Here is a 17,349-nt window from a genome sequence, read left to right on the forward strand (position 1 = left end):
TATGTCTTATTATCTCTAGGGTTTTGTTATTGTTTTTTCACATTTAGTCCATTGGGATTAAGACTCTCATCCTGTATTTGAATAGATATTTGTTAGTTCTTTTGATCAGTAAATACTATTTCTAATAGATTTTAAAAACTCTTAGGTAGTATTTTTCTTTTAATCTTATTTTTTGTTTCTCGTACAATTGAATGACAGTATCTGTTTTTCTATGTACAAGTCTGTATCATAGTTGTCTGTTTTAAATTATGATAAAGGCAGCAGTTATGGATATTTAGGAACTTTGTAAAGGCTGTTTATATTGTGTGGTGATTTGATTAACAGGTACAACTTATAAAACAAAGGACTGTCATGTTAAATGCTATCATATGAATGAACTTTTCTTTATTGTTTGATTAACAAAATGATGTGGCTGAATGATTCTATACCCAGTATCACAGCATTTTGATGTCATCTTTATGTTTCTGCACGGTTGCTTTGTTTGCCTTCTTGCTTCTTAGTCATTTAAATTTTATATAACTTAAATTCTGAAATTTGGCAGTAGAAATTAAGATGTCTTTTGTTTAAAAATTCTTCTATCTGCAAAAGTGTTAGGAGTATTTTGAGCAGTAGAATTTTTTTTTGCTTTTGTGTTTGTGTTTTTTTTAGCTCATGTATTGGATGCCAGTCTAATTGCAAAGGTAACAGCATTTGGCATTTTGGGGAAGACCTAAATGAGAAAAGAGCTTAAGATTATGTTATTTATGTTTTTACTTTTCTGTTTGTTTTCTCTTCCTTTCTTGCTCCAGCTTTTCAGAACTTTGCCCTCCTGACCACTTTTTAAAACTTAACAATGGTACAGTAATGTTAGTTATTATGTTGATATTATATTTTAGAACCCTATGGAAAATTGCCTGTAAAACTTTCCTCATTGTATTAAATCATGACTATGTAGATATGAGCAAAGGAATATGTCTAAAATAGTATCAGGACTGCCTTGATGTCCTACTGAATTCTGTTACCACTCATGGCCAATGACTGTATATTAATTTAGTTTTCTAAAAAAATACATAATTTCTTAAATGTATAAATGAATTTTATCTCCTTGGAGAAGGTTGTATGTAATAAAATGATCATTTTTCTCAGCTGATAAGGAAAATATATTTGGGAATATTTTAAAGGTAAATCTCTTTAGGAAAGTGACATTGTTTTCAGTTTCATGTATATGAATGGCCACAAGATGGCAATATTTAAATTTTTGTTGACTTAACAACAGTGTTATTAAATAATGTCCAATTAACATTTAATGTCAATCAAAATAATAAAATAAAAATAAAAGAAGCCAGTGTGTTAGCTAGTGATGCAGTTTTATTTAGAAAGAATTTAGAATCATTGGATTTAATATGTGTAAAAATTATTTTCATTTAATTTTACATCTAATACAAAGAATCCGCCTGCAATGCAGGAGACCCAGTTTGATTCCTGGGTCGGGAAGATTCCCTGGAGAAGAGGTAGGCTACCCACTCCAGTATTCGTGGGCGTCCCTGGTAGCTCAGACGGTAAGGAATCCACCTGCAATGCAGGAAAGCTGGGTTCCATTCCTGTGTTAGGAAGATCCCCCTGGAGGAGGGCATGGCAACCCACTCCAGTGTTCTTGCCTGGAGAACCCCCATGGACAGAGGAGCGTGGTGGGATACAGTCCATGGGCCACAAAGAGTCAGATGCAACTGAGTGACTAAGCACAGTTACAGTATAATACAGAAGTTAGGGGAGCAGGCCTATGTCAGCTTTAACCAAGACAAATAAATACCCAGTGGGCTATAGATAGAACATTTCAAATAGGAGCCGAGTGTTTCACTCTCTAATTGATATAGATCTTCCTACTAAATATTTTTTGAATGAATATGATTTCTTTGGCAATAGTCAGTTGCAACTTTTTTCCCCATAAATCTTGTGGGTTTTTTTCCTCTGATAAAACTGTTACGTTGCCAAATGTTTCAGAGACTAGGAAAGTCAGAGTGCCAAAATAATCCTCTAGGGCTTTCAGGACTTTGACTGACCTTGAAGGAATTCAATCCTATCTTTCATACACAAAGGGTCTTGAAGATAATGAAGGAAATTCACCTTATCACAAGGGAATCAAAACCACATCTTTTCTGGAAGATAAATTCTTCTAGGAATACTTGAACCCAAAATTATGGCTGTTTCAGAAAGAAGTATCATGTATTTCACTTCGAAATGTATAGTAGTTTTGTGTGTGTGTGTGTGTGTGCGTGCGTGTGTGTGTGTGTGTATCAAGAAACCAAGCCAAAAAAAAGAAAAAGAAATCAAGCCATTTACTAGCAATAATGGTCATTTTTCAGTGATCATCCATTAAAAATTGACTGAAGATAATGGTAGAACAGATTCTAGCATTAAGCTTCTGGGAAATCTGTAAAGATAAGCTTTCTCCTCTCCCCTGGATTATTACTTTCAGATTTTAACACAAAAGAGAAAAATTGAATTGAGTTCTGAAAGATGATATCTTTGGAGTCTAAAACTTTTGGCATTGAATTCATTGAATATATTTTTGATCACATGATATCACTTATCTGATTTTAAGCCCTGATTAATTATCTAACAGTTTTATAATGAAAGCAACTTTTTAATAATTTAATTTAACAACTCATTTTTTTCCCCCTTTCACTGTGCAACTTAGCTTTTCTCAGTACAAATGAAGTATTTGTATTTAAATTCATGTATTTGTTATGAACCCAGGAACAATTAAATTCTATTGTGATGTATTAAAATAGTCCACTTTAAAAAATATTTTTCTTTAGTTTTTCTCTTAAAATTTTAAGAACTTCATAGTAAATAATAAATTAGAAAGTAAAACATGCTTTACTAGAGTCAATGGGAAAAAATTAGAGTATATGTTTTGTGGTTAAATAGTTGTCAAAGGTGTTTAAAATTACAGCCTTCTTCAGTTTTTTTATTTATAAATGATATATGTTGCTCCAAAAATATGTATCAAAGTGCTAAAAGTAATTAATGTAATTACAATAATTTATCAAAATCTGGTTACTTTTTTGTGGGAAATCACAGATAGATTTCTTTTTTTTACGTTATGTATTGAATTGGGTTTCCCTCGTGGTAAAGAATCTGCCAGCAGTGCAGGAGACTTGGATTCCACCCCTGTCTTGGGAAGATCCTTTGGGAATGGCAACCCACTCCAGTATTCTTGCCTGGAGAATTCCACGGGCAGAGGAGCCTGGCAAACTACAGGCCATGGGGTCGCAAAGAGTCGGCTCAATGGATATGAGTTTGAGCAAACTCCAGGAGATAGTGAAGGACAGAGAACCTTGGCATGCTATAGCCCATGGGGTCGCAAAGAATCAGATGTGACTTAGCAACTGAGCAACACCAACAAATGTCTTGAATTTAATTCCTTTACATGTTAGCACCTTTTATACCTCACTACAGTGATTGTAACTTCAGATATGTGAGAATTAGGAAATTCAAAGCTTATATATATTTGGAAGCTATTTCTAACCACATGTGCAAATGAAAATTTTTGCCTTTGTATTTGAAATATAGTTAAGTTACAATAGATCTCAGAATTACAATTGATTTTAGTAATTTTAAAATCATAGTTAAAAGTTTAATTGATTTTTTTTTTCTCATAAGGTATGACAGTAATTTAAAAACCATGTGTGTAGATCTGATAGGGTTCCTGGAAGAAGGGGCACAGACTAACAAGTCTGCCCCAAATCTATGTAACCAAATGTTTAACAAGCATAATCTGAGTAAATGTGTTTTTTATAAATCTGTGCTATTACTGATTAATAAAACAGAAATTCACTTTAAAATGTTGCTGAATGTGGGGTTTCTGTCTCCCCCGAGGAGGAGGAAGGTGGAGAGTGTCACTTCTAACTATAATAAAATGTCAGATGAACTATAAAATCATAGTATTTCTTGAACCAATCAGATATTTTATAATGTAGAGCAAGTAGCTTAAAGTCCACAGAAAGGCAGACTTCTCCAGAGACGGGACACAGGAACTGTGCCACAACATATAGCACCAGACAAGCAGATAAAGACGTGTTTGACTTTTCTTTAATGAATTACTAAAGGCAACGCATGAGCCGTAAAGTAGTTCACTCCTACTTGGAATCTTCTCCACAGACTTCTGGAAAAAGAAAGAGTGGGAGCTAGGACAGGAGAGTGGAGAGATTCTCATTCACTTGATACAGTCTTTGAAGAGTAACTCCCACTGCCAGCAAAATGGGAGAACTCGTTCCAGCATAACCCTGATACCAAAACCAGGCAAAGACTTTACTGGAAAAGAAGATTATAAACCAGTATCCCTCATCACCATAGACAAAAAGTTCCTCTACAGAATACTGCCAAATTGAACTGACGCTTTTTTCTTCAGCATTCAGCTGCATTTTCTGGAGTTCTTTCTGAACCTGCAGTTGAAAACGCCTTCAGTTCGGTTCAGTTCAGTCACTCAGTCGTGTCTGATTCTTTGAGACCCCGTGGACTGCAGCACGCCAGGCTTCCCTGCCCTTCACCATCTCCCGAAGCTTTCTCAAACTCATGTCCAGTGAGTTGGTGATGCCATCCAAAAATGTCTTATTTATCCTTAACTCCACACTCCAGATCTTGGGCGCCCTGAACGTAATCTTTTTTTTTTTAATTTTATGTAGTTATCGTTGACTGTGCTGGCTCTTCGTCGCTTGCCAGGTTTCTCTGTAGTTGAGGCGAGCGGGGCTACTCTAGGTACAGCGCGTGGGCTTTCCATGTGGTGGCTTCTCTCGAGGGCACGCGGGCTTCAGTGGTTGCAGCTCCCGCTCTGGAGCGCAGGCTCAGTAATGCGGTGCCCGTGCTTGGCTGCTCGGCGGCATGTGGGGTTTTCCCGCATCAGGGATCAAACCCATGTCTCCTGTATTGGCAGGAGGCGTCTTCACCACTGAAGCACTCGGGAAGCCCTGAACATAGTCTTAGCAATAGTTTCCATTTACTGAAGCTTTATTAGGCACTTTATGTTGTCTTATTTATTCCTCATAATGCCTCGCCACACAGTTAGTAATTATTCCCATTTATATGAGAATTGATAAGGTTCATGAAGGTTAACTAACTTTCTCAAAGCACACAGTTTAGAAAGTGAAGGTCTAGAATTCAAGCCCATATCTACTTGAGGGCAAAATTGATATTCTTTTCCTTGTTTTATACTATTTTATTGAGTAAACACTTAATAAATATTTATTGTATGACTTAATAGTTTATGGCAAGAACTGCCTTTACCAACTCTGTATTCTCTAGACTGATTAAAGTTTCAGAGAACGTGATATATAGGATAGTTTTGTAGTTTGTTTGTTAAGATAGGCTTTTCTATTTATTTAATAGACCTTGTTTCCCAGCATAGCACTGTACTTAAATACAGTCAGAGATCAATGTGTTCATTGAATTGAATTTGATGATTCAGTCCATTTTGCTTTTGACCCCAAACAACATTTAATTCTGTTATTTAGTAAAAAGATGGAAGAAGAGAAGGAAAGAAAAGAAAGAGGAAAAAGAAGAAAATGAGAATAGTTCCTTATAATCAATTTTCAGTTGATACTTTTGAATGTAGACATGGTGCAAACAGCCATAGTACAGTAACCTTAAGTCATTTTTACTTTTCTAAAAGATTTTGTGATTTCTGTTATGTGCTAAAAATTTTCATTCTTTGAGGATGTATTAGTTAAGCAAGGGGAACAGGCAACCAAGAATATGCCCAAAGTAGAGAAAGTTAAATTGGGTTACATGTTAGTCAGTGGGCAGTATTTTTGAACTCTAAATGAAATAGAAGTACTGTGAGCATTCCTTCACTCATTCTTTATTTTTTAAATGGAGATAACTGTAAAATTTTACCTTTCATAATGTACAGTTCAGTCATTTTCAAAAGTTATAGAAATTCCAGAAAATGTTCTTTGCACCAAAAGAAATCACATACCCAGTAGTATTCGTTCTGTACTCTCTCCTCCCTCCCAGTTCCTGGCAACTACTAGTTTACTTTCTATCTCTATGGATTTACCTATTCACATTTTATATAAATGGAATCATATAGTATGTGGGTTTTGTGTCTGTCCTCTTTAACATGTTTTCAGGGTTCATTCATGTTGTAGAGAATGTCATTTCTTCATTCCTCTTTATAGCTCAATAAATGTTCCATTGTATATTCATTCTTAGGTCATTATTTTTAGCATCCTTTTTGTGGAAAGGACTGGGAAGGTGCTTTGGAGTTAGAGAAATAAGACAAAGCATCTTCTCTTCAAAGGATAAGAAAAAGAAAAAGTAGTTGTTTGAGGAAAAGAATTTCTTTAAAACACTGCATCTCAGAAATAATTTGTTGGAATGCTATTAAATATAAAAAGACAAACATCTTTATGTAATCACACTGTCAAATTGTCACTTTTTTCTTACAGTGCTGAAAAAATAAACATGGCAGCAAGTGTGTTAGGTCAACTTGCTGATTGTCTTTATGTATATACATTTCTTACATTTTATGTGAGAATGTTTGGATGGAGGTGGGGACATAAGCCATATGAGAAAAGACACTCTTCTGGCATGTTAGTGGATTTTTAGCATAGATGATTATTTCCACTGTTCCTACCAGACAGAATTTACATCTTTTATTTAAAAATAGAAATATATGCATGTATATATGTCATATATGTGTGTGTGTATGTGTGTAATCTGAGAGAGAAATGTGCATAACTAAGGCTAAGAAGATTGATGGAGAAAATCTATTGCAAAAGACACTGAAAATTATTCAAGGATTTGCATAACATTTTCACTTATTGCTAAAATAATTTCACTTTCTATGTCAGAGTATTTTAATTATGGAAATTATTTACTTTTCTTATTGTTATAGAATTAATGATACGTTGTGTATGAAGCACATAGATTTTTCTCAAGTCTTTGATAGTAAACCTGTCTCACCAAAAACATGTGCTAGGGTTGTTTTGAAGACTTGCCAGTATTCCAGAAACCTGTACAATTCTTTCATTGTTCTTAGCCAGATTTTTTAAAACCTGACTTTAAAGTTTTTATGCTGTTGTTTATAGAAATCAAATTGATATAAAACATAATTTAAATTATTCATTAAAGTTAGTAGCCTTTTTATTTAGCAGCCATTAAATAAAATTTAACCTTCCAAAATAACCACAGAGGTAAATGTAGATTTGATAATATCCTTGTATTTTAATATCAGTGAAATGCTGAACTAGGAGTAGGAAAATCGAATGCAGTCAGATGAATGACCTTTGGTTCTGTTGAACTGGGAATGATCCCTCTGCTACCAAGAACCAAAGTTTATAATTCTGATTAGTGATAGCATCTGGTCTTCTTACTCCAGATATAGTAGTATTTCTATTATACTACATTACCCTCTTCCAAGTAACACTAACTCCATTGACAGGTTAGTGTATTACAGATGATTTTCTTCCAATCAACAGAATAATCATTCAAATTTTTTGTGATTTTAGTTTTATATAAATACAATACAAATTAGACTATTTCAATCAATGGTTGGAAATAGTCTAATATTCTACTAAGCCAGTGATAGTGAAAGTTGCTCAGTTGTGCCTGACTCTTTGCAACCCCATGGACTATACAGTCCATGGGATTCTCCAGGCCAAAATACTGGAGTGGGTAGCCTTTCCCTTCTCCAGGGGATCTTCCCAATCCGGGGATCGAACCCAGGTCTCCCGTATTGCAGGCGGATTCTTTACCAATTGAGCCACAAAGGAAGCCCTCTACTGAGCCAGCTGTACCCTAAATAAAAGAGAAACTGGATTATTTCAATTCAGAATTAATTAGAACAGAGAAGTAATATTTTTATACTTACAGGATGTACTGTCACTTGATAGTTTTAGTCTTTAATATAGTGTCTTTCAAATTTTGACTCAGTCTCCTGCATTTCTAATTTAAAACTGTAGATTCCCAGCTTAACCCTGAGACTGAGTCTAGGCCTGGCAATCTGAATGCTAAACTAGCACCCCGGGTCGTGCTGATGAGAACAGAGGACCGCCCTTTGTGAAACGTTGCCTGATGACTCTGGATGTTCATGCTGATGTCTGTTCTGCTGTAGAGTTAGAAGCACTACAGCACAGAGCTTATACTCTGGACTCAGACTTCCTGAGTTCAAATTCCAACCCTGCTGGCTGTTCCCTCGCTGGTGACTTTGGGCAAGATACTTAACCTTTCTGTGCTCTTCTCATCTGTAATGGAGTATCTGTCCGGAAGCTTCAGTGATAGCTTGGTTGAAGACAGTAGCGCACGTAGAACAGGACTTGCACATATTAAAAGCTATGAAAATATTAGTTATTGTTGACATGACTGTCTCCAGGACTCCTCTTCTTTTTGAATATGCATGTTGTAATCAGCTCTTCTTTAACAGATAGGTATTGAATCTGCACTGGTCCTGAGCTTTAAGGACGTTGGTGAGAAAATGCTAGAGATGGTACAAGTTCTATATAATGTTAAGGAGATAAATTAACTTAGAGCAGTTTTTTTTTATTCTTCAGTGAATTGTATTTAAGATAACTTCTATTTACTAAACCTAGGATTGTTTTACAAAATTTTTTTATTGATCTGCATATTGGACAACTAAATATAGTGAAGCTTATTAACCAGGGTGATTTCCAGTTGATAATCTTATCTATTGACAAATGAGTGTTGTAGTGAATTGCATTGTCAGCAATTCTCTCATTTTTAAATCTGAGAGAAACTGATAATGCAAGAGCTTAGTAATCATTTATGAGCTGTGGCATCCCTATTAAAAGTAAGTGTTAAAATTAGGGGCCATGTTGGGCACACATAAAAGTATTAAAATGGTTAAATTTCATGGCAAAAAACCCTGTAACTCAAATGGCAAAAGGCACTATAATTTCATTGTCCATCCTGAAACCTTCCTCATATATTCTTGAGAAACGTTTTTCTCCTTTTTATTGTACTTACATATTTTGTGTTATTAAATTAATAAATAATGTTTCTTATCCATAGTACCTTTGCTTTTTACCAGTACTAACACTATTACTATTGATGTTATATAGAATAAGGTTTTATTTATGTAACATGCCCTCAGTTTTTGCCTTTGGGCTCAGCCTTTCCACTATGCCTATTCTAAAGAAAGATCTATCATCAACCAGGTATGCTTAATACTACTATCTTTATTACAGAATCATGAAAAAAAAATTTTTTTCAGTGGAAAAACTCTCCCAGATTGTTCTTTGCTATAAAAAAACAACATTGGTGAAGTAAAGGCCGTATTTTTAACCATGTAATTCATACGTAAATATGTAATGCAGGCCTATGACAGATTTCAAAGATGTGTTCTACCAAAGCAAACCTGTAGTGATTTAGAAGCACAAATGAGATCATAGATACTGTTTGGAGATGGGAGTGACAGATTAAAATTTAGGTGCTTAGGACCATGAAGTTTTCTAGGCAAGTCTTACTGATTTTTAGCAGTGTTTATAAAGAAGAAACTTTAAGGGAATTATCTTTAAACAGAGTTCTCATTGCTGGTCGAGGGGGAGTTCAACTTACTGCCTCTCTCATTTCCCTTTCCGACATAAAGTCAACTCCATTAAGGAATAGAAGGGATGACTTTTGGACGTCCGTGATGTTGTTCGGGAGCAATTGAGCACTCATCAGCTGGAACTAAGTTTTCTGAGATGGTTTTTTATTGCCTTTCATCTTCTCTAGCTTTTCTTTTCTCCGTAGAAACTTCAGTTTGTGGGAGAAATTGCTGGGGAATAGTAAGTGGTCCTTGGAGTTTAGGGATAGTTGTCTTACTCATTACAGAACGTAATACTTTTGTCTTTCTTCCCCTAACTGACCTGGCCGGGTTGGGTAAGGGGGCAGGAGGCAGATGTTTGGGGCAGTTAGTGTATCAGTCATATATTCTTTCTCCCACCTGTACTGCAACCTCCGTTTACTCAGTCCTGTTTCTCTTGACTGGCTATTCCTCAGGCCCTGTGTTCTGCCTGATCTATATGGTTAACGCATGTAAATACTGTCTTATAACCATCCAAGACCTCTGTGTCTCTTTGATCTGTGTTAATCCCCATTCTCTGATTTTTGTTCTTGGTCATGAAATTCTAATGGTGTTGATGCAGTTTGTAAAATTATAACCTGTTAGCAAACTGTGCTGTGGGGCTTGAATGGAAGTTTGGCTCTTCCCCAGTAATACTTTTATTAATTTCGTATGGATTTTGGCTCCAAAATAACATCTATTCTAGCCCTTCTCCCCAAACCCTTAATCCCAATGTTATCCCCTCAGTTTTCTTTTAATATATGCTTTTGCTTTTCTAAATTCTACTCTTTCAAATGTATTTCCAAAATTTTTCTCTTTCATTTATAGCTACTCTAGCTCCAACTTCTTACGACTCTATGTTAATCTTTTCTTTTTTTTTTCTTTTTGGAGAATAGTGCTTTTTACCTCCTTGAAGGTACCTCTTCCACCTGCAACTTTGATTCCCATCTCATTTCTATTCTTGACAAAGGGAGAGGGAGGAAGATCAAATCCTGAGAGATGGAGAGGCTAAGTGCAGAGAAAGAAAGGGAGGGAATAGGAAGAAGGGGAAAGGTCTCACTTTGAGAGAGTAGAGGGGAAAGGAAAGGGTAGGAGGGGAAGGAGCAGGGGGCAAGGGAATGCTTGTGGAATAAGAAGGATCAGTCATTCTTATGTACAGAATGAAGGTGGGCTCAGTGATTCTTCAGGTCAGCTGTAACCACAAATACTTCTTAATTCTATTTCTTCTCAACCCTCATCCTACCCTTCACATGCCTTTCTCAGTGTCTTCACTTGGAACTGTTCACTCCCCTGCCCTCTTTCACCACCTTTCCATCCTAGAAACAAACACTCTTGGTCTACTCTGTGTCCCTGAAGGGCCTATGCTATTTGGTATATATTTCACTTTTAGCCCTTGCATCATACCTAAGGATTATTTCCTTAGAGCCTCTCTTTCTCCAGAAAGTAAATTTCTTAGAGACAGTGGCATCGTTTCATTCATCTCTGCACCACCTGCTCTCTAGCACAGCACCATAAATGGTAGGTTTCCAGGAAGTGTTTATTGGATCAAATGTATGAGATAGTCCTATTCTCCCATCTAGTGCAGGGCCCTTGTTAACAGTTTTCTTTCTTTTTCTATTCATTCTTGAGTAGTTGCTATGGGCCAGGTATTGTTCCAAACCTTGGAGAGAGTGTGGTAAATGTAACAGGTGAAATCCTTGCTTTCACAGAGCTTACATCCTTGTATACATAATAGAAAAAAGTAAATTAATTTACAGGAATCTCAGATGATGTTAAGTGCTGTGAAAAACATAAAGGGTTTTTAAAAGAATCCTAGGCGTCAGCAGGCAAGTGCGGAGTGACTAGTACTGCTGGAAAGTCAACATTTTGCAAGCATCCTAGTAAAGATTAGATGGGGCAGAGGTCATCAATGAATGCTAAATGTACAGGAAATTTTAATGAGGGGCAGGATATTTGCATGGTCTTAAAGTGTCTCCTCACAGAAAGGAAAACGTAGGATAGTACCCTGATGGGATGATCAAAATTAGTGCAACCACAGAGGGGCAGTTGAATACTGTGTGCGTCCAGTTGGGATAGCTGAGACCTAACCTGCATATGGTCATGGGGAAGCACCATATCAACCTAAACACAGGGGAAAGTTAACCACTATGGATCTGGGCAAGTGAGATATAGGTATTCTTTATATTATTCTTGTAACTTTTCCCCAAGATCGAAATTCTTTCCAAATAAAAAGCAAAACATTTTTGAAAGGTATTCTTTATTTTAAAAATAATGTCTGCTAATTCAAATCAATGTATAACAAAAACTACTGTAATGATGTAAAGTAATTAGCCTCCAACTAATAAAAATTTAAAAAAAAAAAAAAAAAATAAAAAAATAAAAATAATGTCTGTCAATTTGTATTTCTATTAGTTTCAATTAAGAAGGACATAAAGCAGAGTGATAGATAGTGAAGGAAGCAGGGTAAGTGGTTTTGCTTCTTTAGATCATTTGGTTAGGCGAGCCCTTTTTGAAGGAATGGCATTTCCACATAGAATGAAGGGAAGGAGAAATGTTGCAAACATTTGGGGAAGAATATTCCATGTAGAAATATGAAGGAAAAATGAAGGTGTTAAGGTGGGAATGAACTTGCCCAAGGAACAACAAGGCCATTGTGGCTGGAGCTGAGTGTGCAAGGGAGCTGTGGTAGGAACTGAGACAGGAGATGTAGGCTGCAGATCATGTCGAGCTCTGCAGACTCTGAGAAGGAATTTGGATTTCAGTCTGAGTATGATGAGAATAAAGATAAGTGGCAGGACCATAAAGAAGGCAGAGTGCCGAAGAATTGATGCTTTTGAACTGTGGTGCTAGAGAAGACTCTTGAGAGTCCCTTGGACAGTGAGGAGATCAAACCAATCAATCCTAAAGGAAATCAACCCTGAATCTTCATTGGAAGGACTGATGCTGATGCTGAAGATCCAATGCTTTGGCCACTTGATGCAAAGAGCTGGCTCATTGAAAAAGACCCTGATGCTGGGAAAGATTGAGGGCAGAAGGAGAAGAAGGCGACGAGGATGAGATGGTTGGATGGCATCACTGATTCAATTGACACAAACTTGGGCAAACTCCAAGAGATGGTGAGGGACTGGGAGGCTTGGCATAGTGCATTCCATGGGGTTTCAAGAATTGGACACGACTTGGCAACTGAACAACAACAAATGATGAGGATCCTATGGAGAGTTTGAGCTAGGAAATGACAGACTTTAATTTACATTGTTAAAAGTTTCCGCCAGCTTCTAGATGGAGAACAGACCTTAGGGAGACAATGGTGGAAATAGACTAATTGGAAGTGTGTGACTGTCCCAATATTCCAAATGAGAGGTGATGGTGGCTTGGACCCTGGTGGAGGTGTCATGGTGGTCAGGTTAAGGTTATGTATTGATGGCATATACCTAATAGAGCTGAGAAATAAGTTTATTTCAAAAATTACTTACTAAGGCAAATTAGATGTAGAGTATAATTGAAAGCAGAGTCAAAGATTAGTTACTCCTAAATTTCTGGTCTGAAAATTACTGGTTGAATGATAGTGTTACTTATTAAAGTTAGGAAGATTGAGGTGAAAATCAGCCATTCTGTGTAGGGCACATAGATTTTGAGAAGCCTAATAAAACTCCAAGTGATAGGCAGTTTGTGACTAGAACTCAGTGAAGAGGTTGGAACTGGAGATAAAAAACTGAGAGTTGACAGTATGGATGCCATTTAAAGTTGTGGATACGGATGATATCACCCAAGGATTAAGTAAGAAAGGGGATGGGAGCATCCCTGAATTAAAATCTTGGACATCTTCAAGATTTAAAGATAGAGAAAGGAGAGGGAGCCAGCAAATGAGACATTAGACCCAGTAAATGGTTATCTCACAGTATCGGGAAGCACCCTTGTTTGTTGTACATTTTATTGATGGAAAGCACTAATTATTCTTACTGAGTTAACATTTGCCTCTTATAACTTCTCACTTATTGGTTCTAGTTCTGTCCTATTGGGTGTCAGAAACCAGTCTTTCAATGGAACAATCTTTCAAATATTTGATAACAGTTATAATCCAAAATCTACATGCTGTGTTCCTCTTGTGTTCAGTCTCTCAGTCATCTGTGGCTCTTGGTGGCCCCATGGACTGTAGTCCGCCAGGCTCCTTTGTCATTGGAACTTTCCAGGCAAGAATACAGGAGTGGGTTGCCATTCCCTGCTCCAGGGGATCTTCCCACTCAGGGATCGAACCCACATCTCTTGCATCTCCTGCATTGGCAGATGATTTTTCATTACTAGTGCTACTTGGGAAGGCCCGTGTTCCTTTTACTATTTCTTATATTGTTTCCAAGCTCTTTACTGGTTTGATCACACTCTAGTCAATCTATCCTGCCTAGAGTTGCACTAGGATAGAACACAGTCACTGCCAAATAGGATAGGTTTGTTTCTTCCACCAAACCTACAGTGATGAAACTAAAATCTTGGACATCTTCAAGATTTAAAGATAGAGAAAGGAGAGGTACTTTATAGCTGACAAAGAACTCTCATGTGTTGTAGTTTTCATTCTCACAGTAAACTAGTGAATATGTAAAATGTTTTTATTAGTGTTATACAGATGAGAAAACTGAGGTTTCAGATAGGTTAAATAACGCCACTACTCTTGATTGTCTCACTGTTCACAGAAGTTGTTAAAAACTGAGTTTTTGTTGTTCTAATAAAGCTATCCAAAATTTTTTTCAGCAGCTTGGTGTCAAGCTGAGTTTTCTACTTTCTGTAGTTGATTTTTTAAATCATAATATTCCTCAACTTTAATATTATCCTGAGGAATTTCTCAATTGATCTTCCTATATTCATTTTGCTCCCCTGTTTTATCCACCCAGAGCAAGAGTCACTGTTTAAAATATTAATCAGATCACTTGACTCCTTGCTCAGACCCCTCCAAAGACTTCTTTTTGCACTAGCCTGGAGTCCAGACTCCACATCATATCCTAAAAAGTTCTGCCTGATCTGGCCCTGTTCTTGGAAATCATTTCAAGATCTGTTTATCAGATAAAAATAGTTAATGCAGTTGCTTGTTTTTTTCATACATATATGTAAATGTGTATATATATACCCATAAAAGTAAAAATGGGCAATGTCCGAAGAAATTTATATCAGTATACCTAATAATAAAAATGACACCAACTCCTTTTTCTTCATGGGTTAATCCAAGATCTGAGAAATACATTTACTAATAAATCCCAGACACTCTACCTTTGTCAATCATTTTATTAGAGTTAATTCCATGTGTTTAGAAAAACTTGTAGCAGAATTGATACATTTATTCTTAATTCCTTTTGTATGAGACCAATTTTTTCATGTTTTCCTTTCCTTCTTATTACATGGGAATTCAGCTTATAAACACGACCTGATTTTTGGATTTGATGATTAAATTTAGTCAAAACCATCATTCAGTACTGTTGCCAGTAATTTGGACTGTAAAACAATATGTGTGAATGTGTGTGCATGAACAGCAAAGTGGAGGGGCCAGGGCAGGGGGATGCCCATGGCTGGAAATGCTGATGACTGCATTTAGTCTACACATCAGGCTGTTACTCCACTTCTGTTTCTCTGCTTTACTTCAGAAATGCCTTGCAAAGGGTGAAAGATCTAAAGCAACAGAAAAGATGTCATTCAATGTTTGGCCTCAGTGTTTAGGGGTGGGAAGCATAAAAAAAATAATCAGGATAGTGCATCAGATGCAAATTGGAAAACCTGGGTTGTGTCTCAAGTATCACAGTAATTTTCACAATTCCACAAATTCATGTCTTCTAAGAAACAATTTTTTATTATAAAGATACAAAATAGATTTACTTTTGTATACTATTTTATATTTTATTTTATGTATATTTTATATTATAAAATATGTTCAAATAATTGCGTGAAAAGTGCTGTTACTTTCAGTTTCTTTGATGGGCTACTTGTTTATCACCTAAGAATAGTGATTACACATATAAGGCTTTTTTGGATGTGTTTTTAAATAGTAGCAGATGCAGAGGCCCAAGTTGTGCTGGAATTTCCAATGGAAAATATGCAGTTACCTATGAATTTTTTAAGCTAGAATGCTATTTACTATCTTTCAGAATAGCAGAACAGATGACTATTGTGGAATATATGCCTATAGAGTGTTAAAGTGAAATGTTATTGCCAAAAGTTATCTTAAAATCAAAACCACTACAATATTGCAAAGTAATTAGCCTCAAGCTAATAAAAAAAATAAAAATAAAACATGACTCCCATAAAAAAAAATAAAGGTTCCTTTTTATCCACATTAAAAAAAAATCAAACTGTTAATCTTTATTATATTGTCAACTTAAGATGGACAGTTACCAAAAAAAGAAAGATGAACAGGTACTTGTTAGTGTGATGACACTTAGGCAGTTTAAGTCTGTAGAGAACTCTGGCACTTTTTTGCTGTGAATATAATTAGAGTAATACTGTCCCATCTAAAAAAGTCAGAAAAAATCATTTAGGTAGAAATGTAGTTTCAGGAGCCTGTGATTATTGCCTTCATGTTTTTCTTCCTACATTAAAACAAATCAGACTTAGGAAGTCATGGAAATATTATGTTGGATATTTTCTAATTGCTGTGTCAGCATAATCAATCATTTTCTAAATTTTCCAATTTCTTGAAATAGCTTAACCTATGTTCATAGCACTTCACAGGAAGCAGCACAAAATTAGTTTCTATGTCCTCATATATTTCTCTCAGTGTCATAAAAGTATTTATTGTATAAATGAAATATTTGTCTATGGCAGAAAGGCCTGTACACCAAACTGCAATTAATGAATATAAGAATTAGAAAGCAAAACTTTGTTTAGTCTGAGGAAAAACAATTCTTAAAACTGTAACCACATGACTGTTTCTTGTTTGCAACTCTGGGTGACTGTTATTGTCTTCTGTGAATTCTCTGGGGCAAGGGCCTGACTTCGTTGAATGAACCAATTGTTTTCCTTTGTGTTGCCCATCTAGTAAGTTCCCATCTGGTTTGTATCAGACTGTTTTCACAGCCAACAACTGCTGTCTTCTCTGTATCCTGACACTTCAGGGCCCCGCGCTATCAAAGCACTGCTGCCCTGGCCTTGCTGGCAGGGCCCATTCAGCTGCGCCTCACAGCTTGGAACTGTTACCCAGAGTGATGGTAACGTAGAACTTGGACTGGCCCTTATTCCCAGTGGTGTCGTGTGTACAGTGAGCAGAAACCCCCCTTGCCTCCCTTCCCCCCAACCCTGCAGCTTACTAGTCAACAGAAAATCTTTAAAGCTCTAATTTTAGGATATGAAATGGTGTTGTTCTTATTTTCTAGTGGCTTCCTGTAGTTGAAAGCTCATTTTTCATTCTTTCACTCTTTTTTTCGAGTTACCAGGTCTGGCCTTGGGGGAAGTGAACTGGTCATTGTGTCACATTTAATTTTTGTTTCCAAATTTAGTTAGGAGTGACTAGATATGGCAAAATCCACTGTAAAGGCTATACAAATAATACATGGTATTTTTAGTGATAGTCACAGGCCATAGTTTGAGAGAAGTTTTCATTAGAAAGAATTTCCATCTCAAAAAATGAATTTTCTATTCGTAAATTATAAAAACACTTAAATTCAAACTGTTAAGTAAATATTAGGGACATACTTTACTTTCAGCTTTGTTTGCTATCAAACATTGTTTATAAGGATGTGGTAACAGTGACCTTCTAAACAATCTGTGGCCTCGTGTGATTAAAGTTATAGGAGTTACTATTGATTAAGAGCTATAGTTGAGTTTAAATG

At 36.1% G+C, this 17,349-nt stretch overlaps 1 protein-coding gene across 9 annotated transcripts in view; it reads left to right on the forward strand.

Moving 5' to 3' along the window:
* KIAA0586 (KIAA0586 ortholog) overlaps positions 1-17,349 on the forward strand; it is a 119,981-nt gene that overhangs the window by 90,987 nt on the left and 11,645 nt on the right. Inside the window, exon 31 of one of the 9 annotated variants that reach the window (XM_070469410.1) lies at positions 789-5,527. The exons of the other annotated variants lie outside the window; for them this stretch is intronic. Within the exon in view, the coding sequence (XP_070325511.1) occupies positions 789-823 (35 nt within the window). The 3' untranslated portion in view covers positions 824-5,527. Of the gene's footprint in view, positions 1-788; positions 5,528-17,349 lie in introns of those variants that run through there. 9 annotated transcript variants of the gene reach the window in all.

Source organism: Odocoileus virginianus, chromosome 6 (assembly GCF_023699985.2).
Source record: "Odocoileus virginianus isolate 20LAN1187 ecotype Illinois chromosome 6, Ovbor_1.2, whole genome shotgun sequence".
NCBI lineage: Eukaryota > Metazoa > Chordata > Mammalia > Artiodactyla > Cervidae > Odocoileus > Odocoileus virginianus.